At 47.1% G+C, this 21,688-nt stretch overlaps 1 protein-coding gene across 1 annotated transcript; it reads right to left on the minus strand.

Annotated features, from left to right (window-relative positions):
• Positions 1–443: 443 nt before the first annotated feature.
• Positions 444–20,503, minus strand: LOC100662049 (DNA dC->dU-editing enzyme APOBEC-3B-like). The gene is made up of 9 exons (XM_064283519.1): positions 20,368–20,503; positions 17,182–17,338; positions 15,248–15,521; positions 14,670–14,784; positions 13,363–13,437; positions 7,193–7,340; positions 5,214–5,481; positions 4,849–4,964; positions 444–4,392 (listed from the first exon to the last, which is right to left on the minus strand). The coding sequence occupies exons 1-9, from the start codon at positions 20,397–20,399 to the stop codon at positions 4,339–4,341; spliced, it is 1,239 nt and encodes a 412-aa protein (XP_064139589.1). The 5' UTR covers positions 20,400–20,503; the 3' UTR covers positions 444–4,338.
• Between the last annotated feature and the right edge of the window lie 1,185 nt (positions 20,504–21,688).

Consider the following 21,688-nt stretch of genomic DNA (forward strand, 5'->3'; position numbering starts at 1 on the left):
GTGCTGAAATGCTCCCAGACCAAGGGAAGACTGATGACAAGGACCTTCCTCCAGAGATGACAGAGAAAGAAAGCCTTTCCCTGGAGCCGGCACCCTGAATTTGGACCTGTAGCCTACTAGACTGTGAGAGATTAAATTTCTCCTTGTTAAAGCCATCCACTTGTGGTATTTCTGTTATAGAAGCACTAGATGCACGAGACAGCATGTAAATATTTATTATGGTTATGTCTTCCTTGTGTATTTACCCTTTATTCATTATATAGTGTCCTTCCCTATTCTTTGTGGTGGATTTTGCTTTAAAGTCTATTTTGTCAGAGATTAATATTGCCACTCCTGTTCTTTTTTGATTGTTGTTTGGTTGATGCATGTTTTTTTCATCCTTTGAATTTTAGTTTGTGTCTTTGAGTCTAAGGTGTGTCTCTTATAAGCAGCATATAGATGGATTGTGGGTTTTTTTTTTTAATCCATTCTGTCACTGTCTGTGCCTTTATTGGTGGACTTAGCCCTTTTACATTCAGTGTAATTATTGATAGATATGAATTTAGTGCTGTCATTTTGATGTATTTTTTTTTTGTGTTGTTGACAGTTTCTTTGTTCCACTTACTTTTCGGTGCCACGTTGTTTTTCTTTATGTATTTTCTTTTCATCTTCTTCATTGTTGTTGATTTTGTATTTGCTGAGTCTTATGTTTTTCTTGCTTTTTATTTTGATGTGTAGGATTGTTAGTTTCCTTTGGGGTTACCTTAAAATTTACCTCTATTTTTCTAAGTTTAAACCAATCTTTTATATTTTGATATTGCCTTGACTTCCTTCCATGCGAAAGTTCTATGGCTACATTATTTAGTCCCTCTTTTTTTTTGTTTTAATACTGTCATCTTTTACACATTGCTGTCTCTGTTTCCCTATTTTCATTGTTTTAGCTTTGATTTATTTTTGTGACTTCCCTATCTGGGTTAATATCTGGTTGTTCTGTCCAGTGTTCTAGTCTTGAGTTGTTATCTGATGTTAACAATTCTCTAACCAGAGGACTCCCTTTAGTATTTCTTGTAATTTTGGTTTTTACAAATTCCCTTAACTTCCAATTCTCTGGAAATGCCCTAATTTCACCATCATATTTGAGAGACGGTTTTGCTGGATATGTAATTCTTGACTGGCAATTTTTTCCTTTAAGGCTTTATATGTGTCATCCCATTGCCTTCTTGCCTGCATAGTTTCTGCTGAGTAGTCAGAGTTTAGTCTTATTGACTCTCCTTTGTAAATGATTTTTCGTTTATTCCTAGCTTTTTTTAAACTTCTCTCTTTATCTTTGTTTTTGGCAAGTTTGATTGTAATATGTTTTGATGATTTTCTTTTGGGATCTACCCTGTGTGGGGTTCGATGAGCTTCTTGGATAGATATCCTCTTGTCTTTTATGATATCAGGGATTCTTTCTGCCAACAAATCTTCAACAATCCTGTCTGTATTTTCCGTTCTGGTGCTCCAATTACTCATAGGTTATTCCTCTTGATAGAGTCTCACATAATCCTTGGGTTTCTTCATTAAAAAAAAGAAAAATTCCTTTATATGATTTTTCCTCGAATAAAGTGGTGTCAAGTGCTTTATCTTCAATCTCACTAATTCTGACTTCCATTGCCTCAATTCTGCTCCTATGACTTTCTATTGAGTTGTCTAATTCTGAAATTTTATTGTTAATCTTTTGGGTTTCTATTTGCTATCTCTCTATGGATTCCTGCAGCCTGTTAAATTTGTCATTATACTCTTGTATAACCTTCTTAAGTTCCTCTGTTGCTTTGTATGTGTGTTCCTTGGCTTGGTCTCCATTTTGCCTGATCTCCTTCCCGATCCTCTGGGAAGTTTCCTGGTTCATTGCTTTGGTGGCTTGCTGAAGCCATCATGGTTTGCCTCTTTATGTAATTTGATATTGACTGTTGTCTCTGAGCCATCAATAAGTTATTATATTTACATTTGGTTACTGTGTCCTAGCTTCTTGTTTTGTTTTGATATGTCTGAATAGGCTGGTCATGTGAGCTACTTTGATTATTGGCATATTTGAAGCTCTCATGTTCTGTGACCAGGTGGTTAGAGCTGCTACTAGGTATGTGAGTCCAGAGTCCTTTTAATTTTCTTGTTTGGATTCAGTTCAGGTGTCCAGGTTGTCAGTCACAAGTGTGTGGTGCAGGTTCTCACCTACAGTACTAGACAGGCAGAGCTACATAAGGGTGCTTGGAGCAGGCAGTGCAGGTATCTGGCTGCAGTAGGGGGTTATGTGCTGAGCAAGGTAGGGGGTGACAGCTGTCCCTGAGTGCCTGGGTGGGAGGCATATCTTTGTTCCCTAGAGCACATAGGTGGGTGGGTTTTGCAGCCAGACATTGGGCACCCAGTGCTGTTGACTGTAAGGTCTGGGGGGCACCACTTATTCTTGGACCTCTGTCTCAGGTGGCTAGGTGGAGTGGGTGGAGCCACCAGTTCTCAGGCACCTGATGTGGGTAGGTAAGGATCCTGGTTAATGGGTAGGGTGGTGTCAAATGTCAAAAATCTGCCACCCCCTTTAGCTGTTCCAGTTGAAAATAGGCTTCAGGTATGTACCCTGCTGTACGATGTTAATGAGGGCCTACACTGTTGAAATGGGCCCACACCGGTCTAGGCAGTGGTGAAAGGTAAAGGGGCTGTGTCAACCCTGAGGTACCGGTTTAGGGGAGCTGGGAGATTATTTTTTCCTGTTTGTTAGTTGTATGTTAATTTGTTCCCTCTACAAACCTGGGAGAATGGCTCGGGGAACGTGATGGTTCCCAATTCTGGCCCAGGGGCCATGACAGTGATAATATCTGAAGCCAGACTGGGGGGAGGGGGGACCACAGTGGGGAGGGGGTAGGTGAATGGCAGAGAGGCACTTCCCGGAGGGGGAAGTGTTTTTTTTTTTTTTGATCCTGCAAGGCAGGTTACATGCTTGCACTTAGCTTTTGTAGATTCGGTGTTGCTTACCCCTGGTTCTGAACCCTTGTGCATGTTCTCCACTACTTGGTTTCTCCTGGTGTGAAAAGCTTGTACCAAGTGCTCCTGATTGCCTCAGCCCTCGAGTTCCGGCCAATCCAGCCTGCAGGGTGTCAGCCAGGTCACATCTGGCAAATCCTTTCTGCTTCTGAACTGCCTCTCCCTCCCCGTCACTCAGTCTGCCTCCTCAACTTTGTCTTTGATATTCAGAGCCCTTAGACTGTCATATAAAATTGATTCACTTATTTTTTTGGGGTCTTTGTTGTTAAAAAGTTTCTTATAAGCTGCATGGAAGGGTTAATTATGTTCACATTTAGCGTCATGCACCTGAATTTATACTTTCCATCTGATTATTTGTTCATTATTTATTGTAACTCGTCCCCCTCCCCCCCTTTTCCTGTTTCTCCATTCTGGTGGGAAGACAGGGAAGGCAGGGGTGCTGGTGTGGGTGGAGAAGTGCTGTCTTCACCAGACCAGCTTTGCAGCATGGTTTGGGGATTCTTCCTGGCTTTGAAGCCTCCCAACCATCTACCTTTCCTAGAGCTTCAGTGAGCCATGCAACATCTTTTTTTTTTTTTCTTCTGTTTTAATTAGCGAGAGTTGGTGCTAGTTGCTTCAACTAAGAACGCTAAATAAAAGTTTTTCTCTCTTTTTTTTAAGTCAATTCTACTGGGGCACCTCTACTCAATAGAGGTCTGCCTTATTTATTTAGACACAGACTGTCAGAAGAGGCAAACGATACTTAGATCACAAAATAATCCAACGATTCTAAACTAGAGAAGCCTTGGTGGTGCAGTGGTTAAAATGCTGGGCTGCTAACCAAAAAGTCAGTGGTTTGAACCCACCGGCCGTTCTGTGGGAGAAAGATGTGGCAGTCTGCTTCCGTAAAGATTTACAGCCTCGGAAACCCTATGGGGGCAGTTCCACTCTGTCCTGTGGGGTCACTATGAGTCAGAATTGACTTTATGGCAGTGGGTTTGGTTTTGGTTTATTCTAAACTAGACAGGGACTTCTCAGATAAGAACGTTTTTCTCAGTGTTGTAGAATAAGACTCTTATACTTACTTTCATGAGGGACAATCTAATTGCCTCTTAGAAGGTAGCCCAGGTTTTATAGACTTAAAATTTATCTTTATTTTTGACAATTATAAAACTATGCAGCCATTTATAAAAAAAAACCAGAAATGAGTGAAGGTCAAAAGAAAATCTCTGGACTTAGGACAAGGTACGCATCGGTGGACAGGTCAGTCTGTAACACTTGCTACTTGCTTCTAAGAGTCATCAGTGTATGGAGCCCTGAGATGCTCCAGGGAAGGCTCACATATCTTGAGGATGACAGTGCTAGGGATCAAAGATACAAATTCCTAAAGTCTTCGTTTAAATCATCCGGAGTCGAGCGTTTCTGAGAAAGAAGAGAAGAAATTAGGAAGCATAGCTTGGCAAGAGACTGTGCCAGGAGGAAGGGAAGGAGAGGTGAAAACGAAAGCTGGGAGTCCCTGGTGGGAGAAGGGAGCAAAAAAAAGGTGTTGTGAGAAAAGAGAAAGGTGTGTGGTGTGTATATGTGTGATGCGTGTGTGTGGTGTACGTGTACATGTGGTGTGTGTGTGCTGTGTAAGTATGTGTAGTGTGTATATGTGTGTTTGGTGTATGTGTGATATGTGTATGAGTGTGTGTGGTGTGTGTGTGTGTGAGTGTGTGTGATGTGTATAGTGTGTATGTGTGTGGGGGGGGTGCATGTGTGAGCAGTGGGAAGAGAGCCAGGGAGAAGGATGGGAGGCTGAAGCAGGGAAAATCTGATAGGGGTGCAGGTGGGGAAGAGACCAGGGAGATGAGGGGCTTACAGTGGGGGCAGTCTCACCTCCAGGATTCTCTTGAGCCGTTCTTCTATGTTCTTACTGTATGAATCCAGCTTCTCCCAGGGTTCAAAGGGCATCCCTTTGTTGTCCACAAAGTTTGTCCAGCAGTACTCAAACTCTGAGGTGAAAGAGGGGAACTGTCAGGCCCCAGGGGTGGGGCCTGCGAGCCCTTGCCCCACAGGGCCAGGGTCTTCTTCTTTTCCCTCCCCTCGCTTCCTCTGCTTGGACCTTGTTGCCTCTCCAGAATATTCTCTTCCAGGTGGATTCTGACCCCGGGCCACAGCTGGGACACCATCCTTCCCTTCCGGAATTATGAAGCCTCCCATCCCCTACTGGCTTTCCATGGACTGCTCAGTTCTCCTCCTACCTCTGTCGGTCATGACAGTCACAGGGACATCGGAATTCTGCAGATGCTGCAGCCCCTGGATATACTTCCAGATCCAGTGGTAGTAGAGGCGGGAGGTGTAAATTTTCAGGCACAGGTGGGAGTTGCCCTTTACAAAACTGACCAGTTTCCGAGCACAGCTGTGACAGGGGCTCCACGTGAAGTAGCAGGTGATGAAGTAGAGCCTGCCTTGGTCCAGGCCCATGGAACCTATCTCTTCAATAAACTGACTTTCCGCATGGTGACCTTCCTGGGGAGGGCCCCAGAGAGAAAGAAAGAAGGGTTAGAAGGCAGAGCTCAGAGGTGGAACTGAGGGCAAAGATGGGGATGGGAGGCTAGGCCCCATGAACTTCTGAGTGTGTGAGCTTGCCACGGACAGGGAAAGGGATCCTCCTTCACTTGCTCACTTACTCGCTGGCTCACTCATCCATCCATTCAACATTCAAAGCACCCACAGCTTTATCTGAGTCAGGCACAGACCTCTGCCTTCCAGTGCCCACAGCCGGACGGGGAGGCTGTTGGCACAGTGCTGAACACTCTGTGGCATGCCCCTTTGGACACTTGTCCACCTAGTTGTCTGAAGATGTTTCCACCTGGGGATCCTAAGATATAGGTCAGGGTGGGAGCCAGGGGGGCAGGACAGGTCGGGAGACAGGTGGGAAGGAGCGTATGGAGAAGGGCAGGAACATATGGAGATCTTATGGGTGAAGTTTAGTGCTGGGTCTTGGGGATAGCCATGTGCTAAGGGCTGTGAGGTCGCTGGGTTAAGGGCTCGGCTGCTATCTGAAAGGTTGGCAGTTTGAATGCACCCAGCAGTGCTATGGAAGAAAGTCCTGGCGATCTGCATCTGTAGGATTACAGTCAAGAAAACCCTCCAAAGAGGTTCTGCTCCGAAGCATTGACTTGACGGCAACGGGGTTTGGTCTGGTTTGACCACCACTCATCTGCCAACTTGTCGTACTGTGGCGGCTTGCATGTCGCTGTCATGCTGGAAGCTGTGCCACCAGTATCAGCAACTTGATGTTGAGTAAGAGGGGAAAAAAAGGGGGGTACTGGAGGCTGAGGGTGCGCCTTAATTGAGCAGCAACTATGTGTCAGGCAGAGTGTGACAGGCACTGTGTCACCGAAGCTGTGGCAACCCTGGGATGGATGCAGTGTTGCAACCATACTACAGAGGAGAGCACACAGTTGGTATCACCCAGAACCTCAGTTTCCTCATCCATGAAATGGGGATGAAACCAGTAATAACCACCCTGCTGAGGCAAGATGTCCAGCAGGAGGGGCTGCAGAGAGAATGGAATTTGGTGGGGCCCCTGGACAGGACCAGAGCAGCGAAGGCCCGGCATCTACACAGCACAGCACCAGACACAGGTACAGACCCACGTGACCCACAGCACTAGTTTCTGCCCCCCGGAACCACATGTGAGGTCCACCCCAGGAGCAGCCCTGGAGCAGGCTGACCTTCCTTGGCCTGCCCAGATGAGGACAGAGCCTGCCTGAGGCCTTCCTTTGTGGCTCCTGGCACTCCTCCCCGCTGCCTGCACCTCACCACCGTGTCTCCCACCCTGGCTTCATCCTACTTTACATACCACGGAACCAAACTGAGCTTTTTGCAAGATTCTGCCAGCCTCCCCACCCCGATCCCCATGCCCTCTCTCCGTGACGTCGTTACGAGTTGACATCGGAAGGATGAGTATACGGTAAGAGGGCCAGGAAGAGCATTCTTCTGGAGGGAACAGCATCTATGGAGGCCTGGGGGTGGGAAAGAATGTGGGGAGCTCCAGGGAAGCTGGGCTAATTCTGACTAATAAGCGGCAGCAGCAGCAGGACCAAAGGCTAAGAAAACACAGAAGTTGCCATGGCAAATGAAGAACTTCTAGGCTCGTACCACATGCATGTTCCCTGCAAATCCCGTGGGTTCAGCCCCTGCCAGCCCTGTGCCCAGAGAGCCCGAACAGCACCTCGTAGTGAAAGCAGCCTTTGACGAGTTGGGGGCCATTCAGCTCGTAGCACAAGTAGGTCTTCCTCTTATAGTAGGGCTTTTTGAGCTTGTGCTTGTTGTTAAATTGCTGGTAGAATATGCCTTCTGTTAACAGGTCCCTTGGGTTTCTGTGCAACAGGAAGGAGAAAATAAAAAATGCAGAGAGCGTCCTCTGGAGCCACTCTAGGCTCCTGTCACCTCAGATCCCTTTGAGCCCCAGGGGAAGGTAAGGAAGGGTCTCTGCTTCGTTGGCCAAGAGGCCTGGGGGCTGTGGGAGGAGAAAGGAATAGGGTGCTGGCAAGGGCAGCAGGGAGAGGGTGAACTCTCCCACCTTGTACCCCACTGCTTAACCCCCATCCGGCACAGCATCCACCATGGCCCACACTTGAGGCCAGTTTGCCTGCAGAATGCCCTTGTCACTGTTTCTTCCTGGGATGGGTGGGGAGCCTCTCCCTGAGAAGGGCAGGCTGCACCTTCCCCTGGTCACCCCCAGGTCCCTCCTTGTTACAGCCCACTCCTTTATGCCACTTACCCACTGTTCTTTGAGCCCCAGACCCCCTGTCCAGCCGCCCCTCCTGGGTGCCCCACAAGCATCTCCACTCTAACTGCTGCAATGCCAGAGCCCTTCTCTTTTGGGAGTGAGGGAATGGAACTGGTGTGTCCTCTAACTCTATGCTCTTTGTTCAGCTGTGGGCATCACAATTTTGTCTAAACACAGGCAAACAGGAAAGACCATTGTCACCAAGGGATTGCTGAAACAGAGATTTTTGGCGGAAGGACCCACAGAGCTTTTTCTCTCCCTAATAGTGATTATACTCGATACAGCATTCAACCTTATATCTTGCTTTCTTTTTCATTTAATATTAGATTGCAAAGTGGCCAGGCCAATGTGAGCATGCAGACTCATTGGGTTCTTTCTGATCAATGTTGTTAGCTCCCCACAGGTAGATGTAGGTAGATAGAACCAGGAGTCTACCTACCCCCTTTGGACAAGTCCTACGGGAAGCATTCATGATTTGGCAGATACAAAAACAGCTTCAACAGTTGCTTGGGAAGCTCAGTGAGGCCCCTGCTCTGTCCTCTTGGGAACTCTGACAAAATCACCTTGTGTGAACATTCTGCCCAAGGCAAATGTGACTTTTCTCACCACTGAGTCAGGTCCAGGTGGATAGACTCCCTGGGACATGGCATCATGCTGAGGGTGTCATTCCTCAGACACAGACCACGGGTGCAATAGGTGTCCAGATGCCATTTGTGCAGGTCTAGAAATGCCTCCAGCCTATTTCTAGCCAACACAGTTCAACATCATTAATTCCACCATGAAAAACCATTTCTACCATCTATTAGAAAAGAAAAAAATGTCTACCATCTATTACCCCCACGTGTCTGTCAGTTTGTCGTACTGTGGGGGCTTGTGTGTTGCTGTGATGCTGGAAGCTGTGCCGCCTGTATTCAGATATCAGCAGGGTCACCCATGGTGGACAGGTTTCAGCTGAGCTTCCAGACTAAGACAGACTACGAAGAAGGACCTGGCAGTCTACTTCTGACAAGCATTAGCCAGTGAAAATCTCATGACTAGCAGCAGAACATTGTCTGATATAGTGCTGGAAGATGAGCCCCCCAGGTTGGAAGGCACTCAAAAGATGACTGGGGAAGAGCTGCCTCCTCAAAGTGAAGTCGACCTTAATGATGTTGATGGAGTCAAGCTTTCGGGACCTTCATTTGCAGAAGAAACCGCTGCAAACATCCATTAATAATCAGAACCTGGAATGTATGAAGTATGAATCTAGGAAAATTGGAAATCATCTAAAATGAAATGGAATGCATAAACATCGATATCCTAGGCATTAGTGAGCTGAAATGGACTGGCATTGGCCATTCTGAATCTGACAATCATGTAGTCTACTATGCCGGAAATGACAACTTGAAGAGGAATGGCGTTGCATTCATTGCCAAAAAGAACATTTCAAGATCTATGCTGAAGTACAACACTGTCAGTGATAGGATAATATCCATACCCCTACAAGGAAGACCAGTTAATACGACTATTATTCAAATTTACTCACCAACCACTAAGGCCAAAGATAAAGAAATTGAAGATGTTTACCAACTTCTGCAGTCTGAAATTGATCAAACAATCAGGACGCACTGATAATTACTGGTGACTGGAATGCGAAAGTTGGAAGCAAAGAAGAAGAATCGATAGTTAGAAAATATGCCCTTGGTGGTAGAAACAATGCTGAAGATTGCATGATTGAATTTTGCAACATCAACGACTTCATCGCAAATACCTTTTTTCACCAACATAAACGGCAACTATACACATGGACCTTGCTAGCTGGAATACACAGGAATCAAATTGACTACATCTGTGAAAAAAGACCATGGAGAAGCTCAATATCATCAGTCAGAACAAGGCTAGGAGCCAACTGCGGATCAGATCATCAATTACTCATATGCAAGTTCAAGTTGAAGCTGAAGAAAATTAGAACAAGTCCACAGGAGTCAAAGTACCACCTTGAGTATATCCCATCTGAATTTAGAGACCATTTCAAGAATAGATTTGATGCGTTGAACACTAATGACAGAAGGCCAGACAAGTTGTGGAAGGATATCATATATGAAGAAAGCAAGAGGTCATTAAAAAGACAGGAGAAAAAGAAAAAGCCAAAATGGATGTCAGAAGAGATTCTGAAACTTGCTCTTGAATGTCAAGTAGCTAAAGCAAAAGGAAAAATTGGAAGTGAAAGAGGTGAACAGAAGATTTCAAAGGGCTGCTCGACAAGACAAAGTAAAGTATTATGATGATATGTGCCAACACCTGGAGATAAAAAACCAAAAGAGAAGAACACACTCAGCATTTCTCAAGCTGAAAGAACTGAAGAAAAAGTTCAAGCCTCGAGTTGCAATATTGAAGGATTCTATGGTGAAAATATTAAATGATGCAGGAAGCTTCAGAAGATGGAAGGAATACACAGAGTCACTATGCCAAAAAGAATTGGTCGACATTCAACCATTTCAGGAGGTAGTACATGATCAGGAACCAACGATACTGAAGGAAGAAGTCCAAGCTGCACTGAGGGCATTGACGAAAACCAAAGCTACAGGAACTGACGGAATACCGATTGAGATGTTTCAACAAACAGATGCAGCGCTGGTTGTGATCACTCATCTACGCCAAGAAATTTGGAAGACAGCTTCCTGGCCAACCAGTTGGAAGAGATCCATATTTATGCCTATTCCCAAGAAAAGTGATCCAACTAAATGCAGAAATTACCAAAAATATCATTAATATCACATACAAGTGAAATTTTGCCGAAGATCATTCAAAAGCGGCTGCAGCAGTATATCAACAGGGAACTGCCAGAAATTCAAGCCGGATTCAGAAGAGGATGTGGAACCAGGGATATCATTGCTGTCAGATGGGTCCTGACTGAAAGCAGAGAATACCAGAAAGATGTTTACCTGTATTTTACTGACTACACAAAGGCGTTTGACTGTGTGGATCATAACAAATTATGAATAATGTTGCGGAGAATGGGAATTCCAGAACATTTATTTGTGCTCATGAGAAACCTTTACATAGATCAAGAGGCAGTCATTAGAACAGAACAAGGGGATACTGCATGGTTTAAAGTCAGGAAAGGTGTACGTTAGGGTTGTATCCTTTCACCATACCTATTCAATCTGTATTCTCAACAAATAATCCTAGAAGCTGGACTGTATGAAGAAGAACAGGACATCAGGATTGGAGGCAGGTTCATTAACAACCTGCGTTATGCAGATGACACAACCTTGCTTGCTGAAAGTGAAGAGGACTTGAAGCGCTTACTGATGAAGATCAAATATGACAGTCTTCAGTATGGATTGCACCTCAACATAAAGAAAACAAAAATCCTCACAGCTGGACCAATAAGCAACATCATGATAATTGGAGAAAACATTGAGGTTGTTAAGGATTTCATTTTACTTGGATCCACAATCCACACCCATGGAAGCAGCAGTGAAGAAATCAAAAGATGCATTGCATTGGGCAAATCTATTGCAAAAGACCTCTTCAAGGTGTTGAAAACAGAATGTCATCTTGAGGGCTAAGGTGCACCTGACCCAAGCCATGGTGTTTTCAATTACCTCATATGCATGCAAAAGATGGGCAATAAATAAGGAAGATCAAAGAAGAATTGACACCTTTGTGTTGCGGTGTTGAAGAAGAGTAGTGAATATACCATGGACTGTGAAAAGAACGAACAAATCTGTCTTAGAAGAAGTACAACCAGAGAAGGCTCCTTAGAAGCAAGGATGGCGAGACTAAGTCTCACATACTTTGGACTTGTTATCAGGAAGGGATCAGTCCCTGAAGAAGAACATCATGCTTGATAAAGCAGAGGGTCAGCAAAAAAGAGGAAGACCCTCAACTAGATGGATCGACACAGTGGCTGCAAGAATGAGTTCAAGGATAGCAACAGTTATGAGGATGGCGCAGGACTGGGCAGTGTTTTGTTCTGTTGTGCATAGGGTCACTATGAGTTAGAACTGACTTGAAGGCACCTAACAACAACAACAACAGGACAATAGGACCTCTCAGGCCAGGATTTGAGGACCTGGACTTCAAATTTGCATCCAGAAAACTGTCTGCTTGCCTTGTGTTATGGATTGAATTGTGTCCCCCAGAATATGTGTTAGCTTGGTTAGGCCATTATTCCTGGTATTGTGTGGTTTCCTCCATTTCGTGATTGTAATTTTATGTTAAAGAGGATTACGGTGAGATTGTAACACCCTTACTAATGTCATATCCCTGATCCAATGTAAAGGAAGTTTCCCTGGGGTGTGGCCTGCACCAGCTTTTATCTTACTAGAGATAAAAGAAAGTGTAGGGAGCAGAGAGCAGGGGACCTCGTACCAGCAAGAAAGCAGTGTTGTGTGCAGAGGGCGTCCTTTGGACCCAGGGTTCCTGTGTGGAGAAGTTCCTAGTCTAAGGGAAGATTGATGACAAGGACCTTCCTCCAGAACCAACTGAGAGAGAAAGCCTTCCCATGGAGCTGATGCCCTGAATTTGGACTTCTGCCCTACTTTGCTGTGAGGAAATAAATTGCTCTTTGTTAAAGCCATCCACTTGTGGTATTTCTGTTATAGCAGCACCAGATCACTAAGACACCTTGTCACAGGTCAACCAAGGACCATCAGATACAAAACCCAGAGCATCTTTATCTAAAGGATGACTTCCTTAGCAGCCACCTCAGATTCGAGATTTCATGCATAGATGACTCCCAAATGAACCTTTCCCTGTCACTCCACTGATGTCCCTGCCCAACACATCCCACTGTGCCCAGGGGCCACGGGAGGGGCACTGGGGTTATAAGAGTTTTAACAGCTGAAATACGGAGAGGAGCTTAGAGGCTTCCTGTGCATGGCACCCTCTTTATCTCCATCTGTCCTAATGCTCCTGGGGCCACTGCTGATGGTAGATGCCAGAACAAGCTGTCCCCTGCTAGGAAGAGCGTTTGGATCCACACAATGGGGTGCTGGTAAAAGTCACAGAGCTAAGACATCCCCCCGGCCTGAGAAGCAGGAAGGAGCCATGTGCTGTCCAGCTGAGAGAACGGAAGGTGTTATGGATGGAAATGTGTCCCCTGCCACCAAATATGTTTGGAATCTAAACCCCTATAATGGTGGCTGTAATGTAATCCAATCTAATGTAATCATCTTCCGTAAAGTAACCTAATGTGTATAATCAGTCAGTTGAGATGATGCCAGTGTAGGGTGGATCCTAAACCTAATCTCTTCTGAGTCGTATAAAGAGCAGCACAGACACAGAGATACAGGCAGACACAAAGTGGAACACAGACGCCATGAGAGGAGTGCCGCGGAACACCTGGGGCCATCGACAAGTTCCCTCATTTGGACTTTTAGCTTCCCAAACTGTGAGAAAACAAAATCCGGTTTTTAGAGCCACCCACTTGTGGTATTTGTATTACAGCAGCACTAGGTAACCAAGACAGAAGGTGAGACTGGAAATTTTGCTGGTGATTCTTGCAAGGAAAGTCATCAAGCGTGTGCCCTTTGAGACAGGGAGCATGGACATGTCCTGGGAGTGAAACTCACTGGGTTTGACAGGGCATCAGGGAGGTCTGTGTGGTACTTGAGACTGACCTTTCTCCTCGTCCATATTCTTGAGGCAGAAGAGTGCTTCCGAACTGGCCACTTTGACTCCTTGATTCTGATGACCTAGACAATCAAGTAATGTGTCACTCGGACATCTGTGCCCCACTGTGCCTCCCCCATTTGAGGAAATAGGGGAGCAGGGAGAAGTCGGGACCAATATGATGAAGTAGCTGGAGAGAACCACCTGGTCCTGCCCTTAGGCATTGTGTCCAGGGACCTGTCCAAACCGCAGTGGGTTCTGGGGACAGGGGTAAAGGGAGGAACAGCAGCTATGAGTGGGCCCCAAGATGTTCTCCAGCATGATTTTCCGCATTTATTCCAACCTGAATACCTTCCTTCTTCTATTTCCTTCTTCTGTGACTGCCTGCCTAGAATCACACCATATTAGGCTGAACTCTTGCTTCTTCTTGGTGCCAGTCACGTGATGGCAATGGTTGGGTGTCCCAGGGACCCTGTCTGGCACCTCTGAGCCTGGTTAACTTCCTCTCACCACGATCTCGCTGTATTTGCTTCTGTGGTCAAAAGAGTCAGGAGCTCACTTCCTGTTTTGCCTGGCCTGCCCCAGCTACCCTTTTGCTGCCCTGTCCCGGGGGTCCTTCAAATTTTTATTCTGTGTTTTGGAAAAGGTCTGATGGTCTCAGGCCTCATTTAACCCAATCCTACTTTTTTCTTAAAACATATTTAAATGTAAACTTAGCCATTAAGGTTTTCTTCCTCTCACTCTCCATCACCATCCCCAAGCCATATCCCATTACAGAGCTGCATGTCTGTGAGCAATTTGGGAGTGGGATAAAGGATGGGGAGAAGCAAGGGTTGGGGTATTGATGATGGACAGAGTGGAGGAGGATGGGATGGGGCCGAAGGATGCAAGAAGGCTCTGGAATGGTTGGCATGTCAGGGCCATGGCAAGAATAATATAGAAAGACAACACATGGACCCAGGCTCCGATCCCTCCCCTGCCTGCTCAGTCTTTTCCACCAAGGGTCCTTGTTCTCTGATGACTCAGTCCGTCTTGAAGGATGTTTCTCCAATTTTCCAATTTCCGTACTTACACATGTTCATGTCATTTGCTTTCAGTTTAACAACAATATTTGGGTAATATGCAAGATGGAAGGAGCCAGGGCGGGGGGCTCTGTGAGACCCTAGGAAGTGGAGGTGGTAGGAATTGAAGGAACTGGGGAGAGAGTTGGGGTGACAGCAGGCAGAGGGGAAAGCCTCAGAGACGTGAAAGAGAACGAGAGGGAGGGGCAGGAGATGAGCGGAGGGAGGGACATGGCCCAGAGGATGGCCCTCACCTGTGAATGTTCTTAAGCTCAGCGTTCCAGCCCTCAGAATTTTTATCCAGGTTCATCCAAGGCTGGAATGGCTTTTCCTCATGGTTCACAAAGTTTTCCCAACAATATTCAAAGTCTGAGATGAAAAACAAACAAACAAAAAAACCTGTTGCCGAGGGGCCCTGGTGGCGCAGTGGGTAAGAACTTCGCTGCTAACCAAAAGGTTGGTTCAAACCCACCATGGGAGAAAGATGTGGCAGTCTGCTTCCCTAAGAATTACAGCCTTGGAAACCTGCTGGGGCGGTTCTACTGTGTCCTATAGGGTCACTATAAAGGTCTGAGATGAAAGAGGGGAGTGAAGAGTCAGCTCCCAGCAGGCCTTGCGACCCGACCCTCCCCTGCCTTCCTTGAGAACCAGGTCCTGTCTCAGCCTTCCCAGCTCCCTTCCCAGCTGGCACCCTAGGTCCATCCACTCCTTACTCTGGTCCCTCTGCTGCCCTGCCCCCGCCCCTCCCCAAGTGCATTTTCCTGCCCACCGCCCTAGGGCGCCTCTCACCTTTTTTTTTTTTTTTTCTCTAGTGCCATCGAGTCGCTCTCACCTTTAAGAGACATGATTTTGACCTCCGCCCTTGCCTGCGACAGCCTGTGGAGCCCTTCTCTGTTCTCTAGTTTCTTGGAGAAGTAGAGGCGGGAGGCAAGGATGCGAAGCCTCACGGTGCCGTGTGACTTCAGGAAGTTGGCCACTTGGTCCGCGCAGCGGGAGCAGGGGCTCCAGGATACGTACCAGGTGACTTGGTAGCACTCTCCAAGGCGGAGTCGCTTGAAGAACCAAGCGAGGAAGACCAGTTCTGCATGGTGGCCTGGAGGCTGGTCCTTGGAGAGACAGTGAGGGACAGGGTGGGGGGGGCGGGGCTGGGAGATGAGTGGGTGGAGAAGCAGTGTGCTTGAGGGAGGGGATAAGTGGAGTGGGGAGAAGGGACCAGGACAGGAGCCCCGGGGGCATCTTAATTCATCCCTTCTTTCCTCCTTCTCCTCCCTCCTTTTCTGTATTCATCCCTTCCCACATTCATTAACTCATCCATTAATTCTCTCATTCATTCATTCAACAAGCATTCTGAGTTCCTGCTTGGGGCCAGACCCCAGGCCCAGGCTTGTTCTCTGCTTGCTGTCTGCTGGGGATGGCCACAGAGCTGCACTGTCCCATTAGGGCGCCACTAGCCACATGTGGCAGCTATTGAGCATTTGACACATGGCTCATCTGAATGCAGAGGAGCGGTTAAGTGTAAAATATATACTGCTGTTTAAAGACTTAGTACAAAAAAAAAAGGATGTAAACTATCCCGTGAAGAATTTTCATATTAATTATAGGTTGAAATAATACTTTAAATATATTGGACTCACTAAATTACTGTCATTAATTTTATCTGTTTCCTTTTACTTTTTAGACTGGATACTGGAAAGTTTAAATTACATATATGACCCCCATTATGTTTCTAGGGGAAACCCTGGTGGGGTAATGGTTAAGTGGTACAGCTGCTAACCAAAGGGTTGGCAGTTCGAATCCGCCATGTGCTTCTTGAAAACTCTACGGAGCAGTTCTACTCTGTCCGCTAGGGTCACTATGAGTCGAAATCGACTCCATGGCAGCGGGTGGTGGTGCTGGTGGATGTTTCTAGGAGTCCCTGGTGATGCAAAAATGGTCAAGCACTTGACTACTAGCCAAAAGGTTAACATTCAAATCCACCCAGAGGCACCTTGGAAGACAGGCCTGGCAATCTGCTTCTGAGAGGTCACAGCCTTGAAAACCCTATGGAGCAGTTCTACTCTGCACACACAGTGTTGCCTGCGAGTCAACTCGGCACCTAACAACAACAACTGTCTTTCCACTGGATAGTGCAGCTATAGCGCAACCCCCAACCCCAGCCCACAAATGGCTTCCTCCCCCAAACGTGCTCTGCAAAGTCTCCAGTCTGGGTGGAGGTGAGAGGGCAGGTGTGTGCTGGGACACTTTGCAGTTGTTAGAGGTTGGTGCTGGGGGCTGCAGAGCGGTGGTCCCTGCTCCAGTGGCTGCTGACGCTCTAACAAGTGCGGTAGTGATCACCTTCTGTCCAGGCTCTGAGCAGGCTGTGGGGCAGGACAGGAGGGAGGTGTGGGGTCCTTGTCCGGGAGGGATCGGGGTGTGGTGAGGAGGGGAGGCCAGCTGGGCATGCAGCAGACTTTCCCCAAGTCTGTTAGAGGCAAAGCTCCATTACAAGGGTTTGTAGAAGAACTAGAAGACGCTTATGCTATGGTTTGCTGAACAAAGCCTTGGGTGATAAGTCAAACACCCTCTTTTATCAGGTGGCAGTAGAGGCAAGCAGGGACGTAGAGGGCCAAGGACTGAAGAAAATGTGGGAGGAAAAATATGCAATTGAGAAACCACCATCTGGCATTTTCCTTCTTTCTCTCTCTCTCTCTTTTTTTTTTCTTTTACTTTTCTCATTCTCAACTGGCTTAGCTCCTGCCTGGCGTGTGATTATAGTCTGGCAGATACCTGGTTTTGAAAAATCCCAGAGTCAGGGAAGTCAGGTGAGGGCAGAGTATTTGTTTTCACTTCGAAGCACAGGTAGGTGGAATTCCGGCCATAGGCTTCTGGTAGGTTTTCAAACTCGAAAGTGAATGTATCTGGACATAAAGTCTTCATTGGCTTTCTGTGGGCAGAAGGAAGAAGCCTAAAATGCAGAGAGCTTTCCCTGGAGTTACTCCAGGCTGCTGTCTCCTGAACACACATCGTTGGACACACCTGGGGGCTGTGCCTGTGGCCACCCGTGAGTCCCCTAACTGCAGAATTTCCTGCTGCCTTTGAGGTCAGGAAGACAGGGAAGAGGAAAAGAAGGGGATGATGCCTAGGCTGCAGGAATGAGTGACCTCTCCCACCTTGGGCTCCAGGTCTGGTCTTTCCAATACGACACGCCCCCGCAACAACCTCCAGTTTTCCTGCCCACTCATCCCCCGACCCATGAGAAAAATATAAAAGATTAACAAAAACCCCTTCACCCCAAAACAATGGCTTTGAACATTTCCATTCAATTCTTTCCAGGCTTCTCACCTATGCATTTTTTTTTTTTAAGTTGGTTTAACACCTAGGCTCACAGAGCAATGGAGAGCACAAACTACTCTTCTAAGTGCTTTTACGTATATTGTTAGGGTAGATACAAATTGGAAAAAAAAAGAAAAGAAAAACAAAATTAATTTTCCCTGATTCGAAGGGGAAGGAGGTTTTTTCTATTTTTTTCTTCCCAAGAGCTTGTAAATTCTTTCTCTGCCACTCTTAAATGTGCATAAATCCTGGTAGAAGGCTAAACAAGCTTCTTGCCAGTTTTACAGCCCAGAAATATTACCTCAAGGACGTGGGAATCCTTTGAAATGTAACCATCGAGACAGATTACATCTGTCTTGTCTCCCTTCTTTTGTCACCTCTGTCTCCCATGTTTCATGGATGGGTAGGAGCCTAACATCCAGGGGCACCCTGCTCCAAGTCACAGAACTATCTCCTGTCTTACGGATATGAAAAGCTTATTTTTTCCCTTTGGATAAAGACAATTACCAAACACAGGCGGCTACCCCAACTACTAGACAAATTTAGGGTGCATTATGTTTGAGAAGGAGCCCTGGCGGTGCAATGGTTAAGAGTTCAGCTGCTAACCAAAAGGTCAGCAGTTTGAATCTACCATCTGCTCCTTGGAAACCCTATGGGCAGTTCTACTCTGTCCTATAGGGTTGCTATGAGTCAGAATTGATGGCAACTTTTTTTTTTCCACCATATGTAAGAAATGGCACCTTTAAATCTTACTTGAGAATAATTGTTTATCTTAAAATATGTATCAATGGACTTGCATTTACTGGGTTACAAAAACGGCAGGGGCGTAGTGAGGGTAAGGAGGACTCAGGGGCCATCTCTAAGTTGCAACCCCCCCCCAATTTCAAGATGAATAGACATTGATAGCCACGACCCATCAGAAGAAATGCCTTCCTCCCCTCTTGTCCAGCTGCCTCAGTCAGGCGCATTTCATATTTGTGGTGTGGCAGAATGTCATTCTGTACCTTGTCTGGGACCCCCTTGGACTTGTGCCCCAAGGTAAGTGTCCCCCTCTGCCTCCTGCCCTTGCTACGCCTGCTTCTGCTTCTACCATGCTTGAAGAAGGACTTTGGGTCATACAGGGTTAATAGAAACTGCTTGGTGGCGCCCCCTCTTCAAGTGGCGTCCAGGGCACGTGTCATACCTGCCACATCTTAGATAAACCCATTGCCTTCAAGTTGATTCCAACTCATAGCGACCCTATAGGACAGAGTTAAACAGCCCCATAGGGTTTCCAAGAAGCGGCTGGTGAATGTGAACTGCTGACCTTTTTGGTTAGCACGCCACAGCTCTTAACCACTGTGCCACCCAGCCTCTGAAAAAGGGTCAGATTCCTTTCTGTCTTTGTGATCTCTTTAGCGGATTGCCTGTGATGCACCGTATTCTGGTTTAATGCTTATTCAAGAATTAAATGGTTTTCGTTCCCTTCTACCTTTTCTGGGTTGGAAGAGTAGATTTTGTTTTTAGTTATAATTTCCCCAACGATATGAACTCACTCAACCCTCCCCAAATCCTATGGAGCCATTCCCTCTTTATAGATGAGGCAGCGGAGGCCCCGAGACATGGGCAACCTGCTCAAGTCACAGAACTAGCAAAAGATGGAGCTGGGACCCTGTGTACAGCAACTGTGTTGTGTGATGGTGCAATTATGGAGGTGGCTTTCTTTTTTTACTTAATATTACAATGTGAGCCTTTTTCCTTATCATTACATTTTTCTTAAATTCCATTCTTAATTGCATAGTTATAGAACGGGAAGCGTGAGAGCTTACGTGGTAGACACGTTGGGAACCTTCTGCACCTGACTTTCTGCTGACAGTTGGGGTAGTCTCAGAAGAGGTGACTTATCTACTTGCCTAGAAGAGCTGGAAACCCTGGTAGTGTAGTGGTTAAGTGCTATGGCAGCTAACCAAGAGGTCAGCAGCTAGAATCCACCAGGTGCTTCTTGGAAACTCTATGGGGCAGTTTCTACTCTGTCCTATAGGGTCACTATGAGTCAGAATCGATGCTATGGCAGTGGGTTTGGGGTTTTTTTAGAAGAGCTATTCCCTCCTCCCCCGCCCTCTACCAGCACCTGGTGTTTATAGCTGTGAAAATGTCACAGAAATGCACTCAAAGTGCTTTTGACAAAATCCACCAGTGCCTTCAGTCATCCTTTAGTTGCATTCTAAGTGTTCGCAGATCACAAGAACTTGAGGAAGGCGGGTAGAGAGGGCAGCCTGGCAGAGAGCCAGCCCCTGAAGGAGACAGTTAAGGCAGGGAGGGGTTGGCCCAGCCCTTGTGGACTTTCCGGCTGAGAGGCTTCTCAAAGAAAGATCAGGGCTGGCAGGGGGTGTTGGGAGAAGCATCTATTGAAATCAGCAGTGGGGGAATCCTCAGAGCTGGGCACAGACCCTACAGGGGAGTGAGTCCCTCAGAAAGGAGCTCAGAGAGGGACAGAGCTGAGTGCTGGGACTACGGGAGAAGGGGGGATAGGGAAGTGGAGGGAGGTCAGGAGGGTTGGGGGTGAGGGACAGAGGCAGGAGGAGGCCCTGGGCAGAGGTACAGCAGGAAGGAAGAGCCTGCAGCAGAGAGAGGGCCCAGGGGCAGGGCAGGCAGGGGTACCTGGTTCCTGGAGTCTGCGGTGAGCTGGACATGGGCCTGTCCCTCGGCGCTGGGCACTCCGACTCTAGTTCCCACTCACAGGGCTGCCTCTGGCCTCTGGAAAGCCCTTTATCTGTGAGTGTCCTTCCAGGTCATCTGAGCATTGGCCCCACCCCCTTCCTGCTTCAGGCCCTGGTGGGAGGGTACTGGGTAGTTTGCTTCCTCAAACTCAGATCTACTCTCCCTCAGGCCCTCAGGTTTGGTAGGGACTGCCCCCTCCCCTCACTGTGGAGAGGGCCGCCTCTGGGCAGCTGGACACAGTGGAGTTGCAAAAGGAAACAGAAAGTAAATGATGCCAGAGAGGGGGAGGTGGGCTCTGCTGTGCCGCCTCCAGACCCAGGGGGAAGAGAGCAGGGCAGAGAATCCGGTGCAAGGGCGGATTACCCAATAAGCAAGGTAAGCAAAGGCTTCTTTGTGCTTACTTACTAATCTGTAGTGAACAATTTCACATTTTTTCACCACCTCAAAGATTCTGTTTCTAGGTATGGCTGACATCAGCCTCTCCCAACCCCACAAAGATGTGGTGAAACCCATATGGTGAAATTGTTCACTACAGATTAGTACGTAAGCACAAGAAAGCCTGTGCTTACCTTGCTTATTGGGTAATCCACCCCAGCGCTGAGCTGTGCCTCCGCAGTTGTGCTCAGCACCTGCCTGTTGAATGAGTGGAAGTGATGGGGGTGGTGGGAAGAGCAGACAGCGAATCTTCCAGCACAGTGGAGGAGAATGGACTGGTGTGCTTTGAGCTTCTAATTCTGGGCCAGGTCCTTTGCATAAGCTCCCTCCTCTAACCTCCCAGCTACCTGAGGGCAATGGAGAGGGTTGACTCTCCAAGTGGTGTTGATGAGGATGCAGGCTCAGAGATGGCTAAGTGACTTCCCTAGGACCAAACCAAATAAACCAAACCTACTGCCGTCAAGTCAATTCTGACTCATAGTGACCCTAAAGGGGAGAGTAGAACTTCCACATAGAGTTTCCAAGGAGCAGCTGGTAGGTTCGAACTGCTGACCTTTTGGTTAGCAGCCGTAGCACTTAACCACTATGCTACCAGGTTTTCCAGCACACAGCTGTAAATGGCGGAGCTGGAATTAGAACACAACTCTGTTGAGCCAGGGCTGCTAACCAAAAGGTTGGCAGCTCAAAACCACCAGGTGCTTCTTGGAAACTCTACGGGGCAGTTCTACTCTGTCCTATAGGGTCGCTATGAGTTGGAATTGACCCGACGGCAACAGGTTTGTTTTTTGGTTTCCTTTTTGGGCTTTCTCCACAACACCAGCCTGCC

Source organism: Loxodonta africana, chromosome 4, assembly GCF_030014295.1.
Source record: "Loxodonta africana isolate mLoxAfr1 chromosome 4, mLoxAfr1.hap2, whole genome shotgun sequence".
In the NCBI taxonomy this organism is placed as follows: Eukaryota; Metazoa; Chordata; class Mammalia; order Proboscidea; family Elephantidae; genus Loxodonta; species Loxodonta africana.

Excerpts from the sequence above, each read along its gene's own strand:
- LOC100662049 (XM_064283519.1), bottom strand. The coding sequence starts at position 20,399 with ATGTCCAGCTCACCGCAGACTCCAGGAACCAG. Across the intron at positions 17,339-20,367 it reads CCGCAGACTCCAGGAACCAG|AAAGCCAATGAAGACTTTAT; the intron begins GTACCCCTGCCT and ends TTCTGCCCACAG. Across the intron at positions 15,522-17,181 it reads CTGGGATTTTTCAAAACCAG|GACCAGCCTCCAGGCCACCA; the intron begins GTATCTGCCAGA and ends TGTCTCTCCAAG.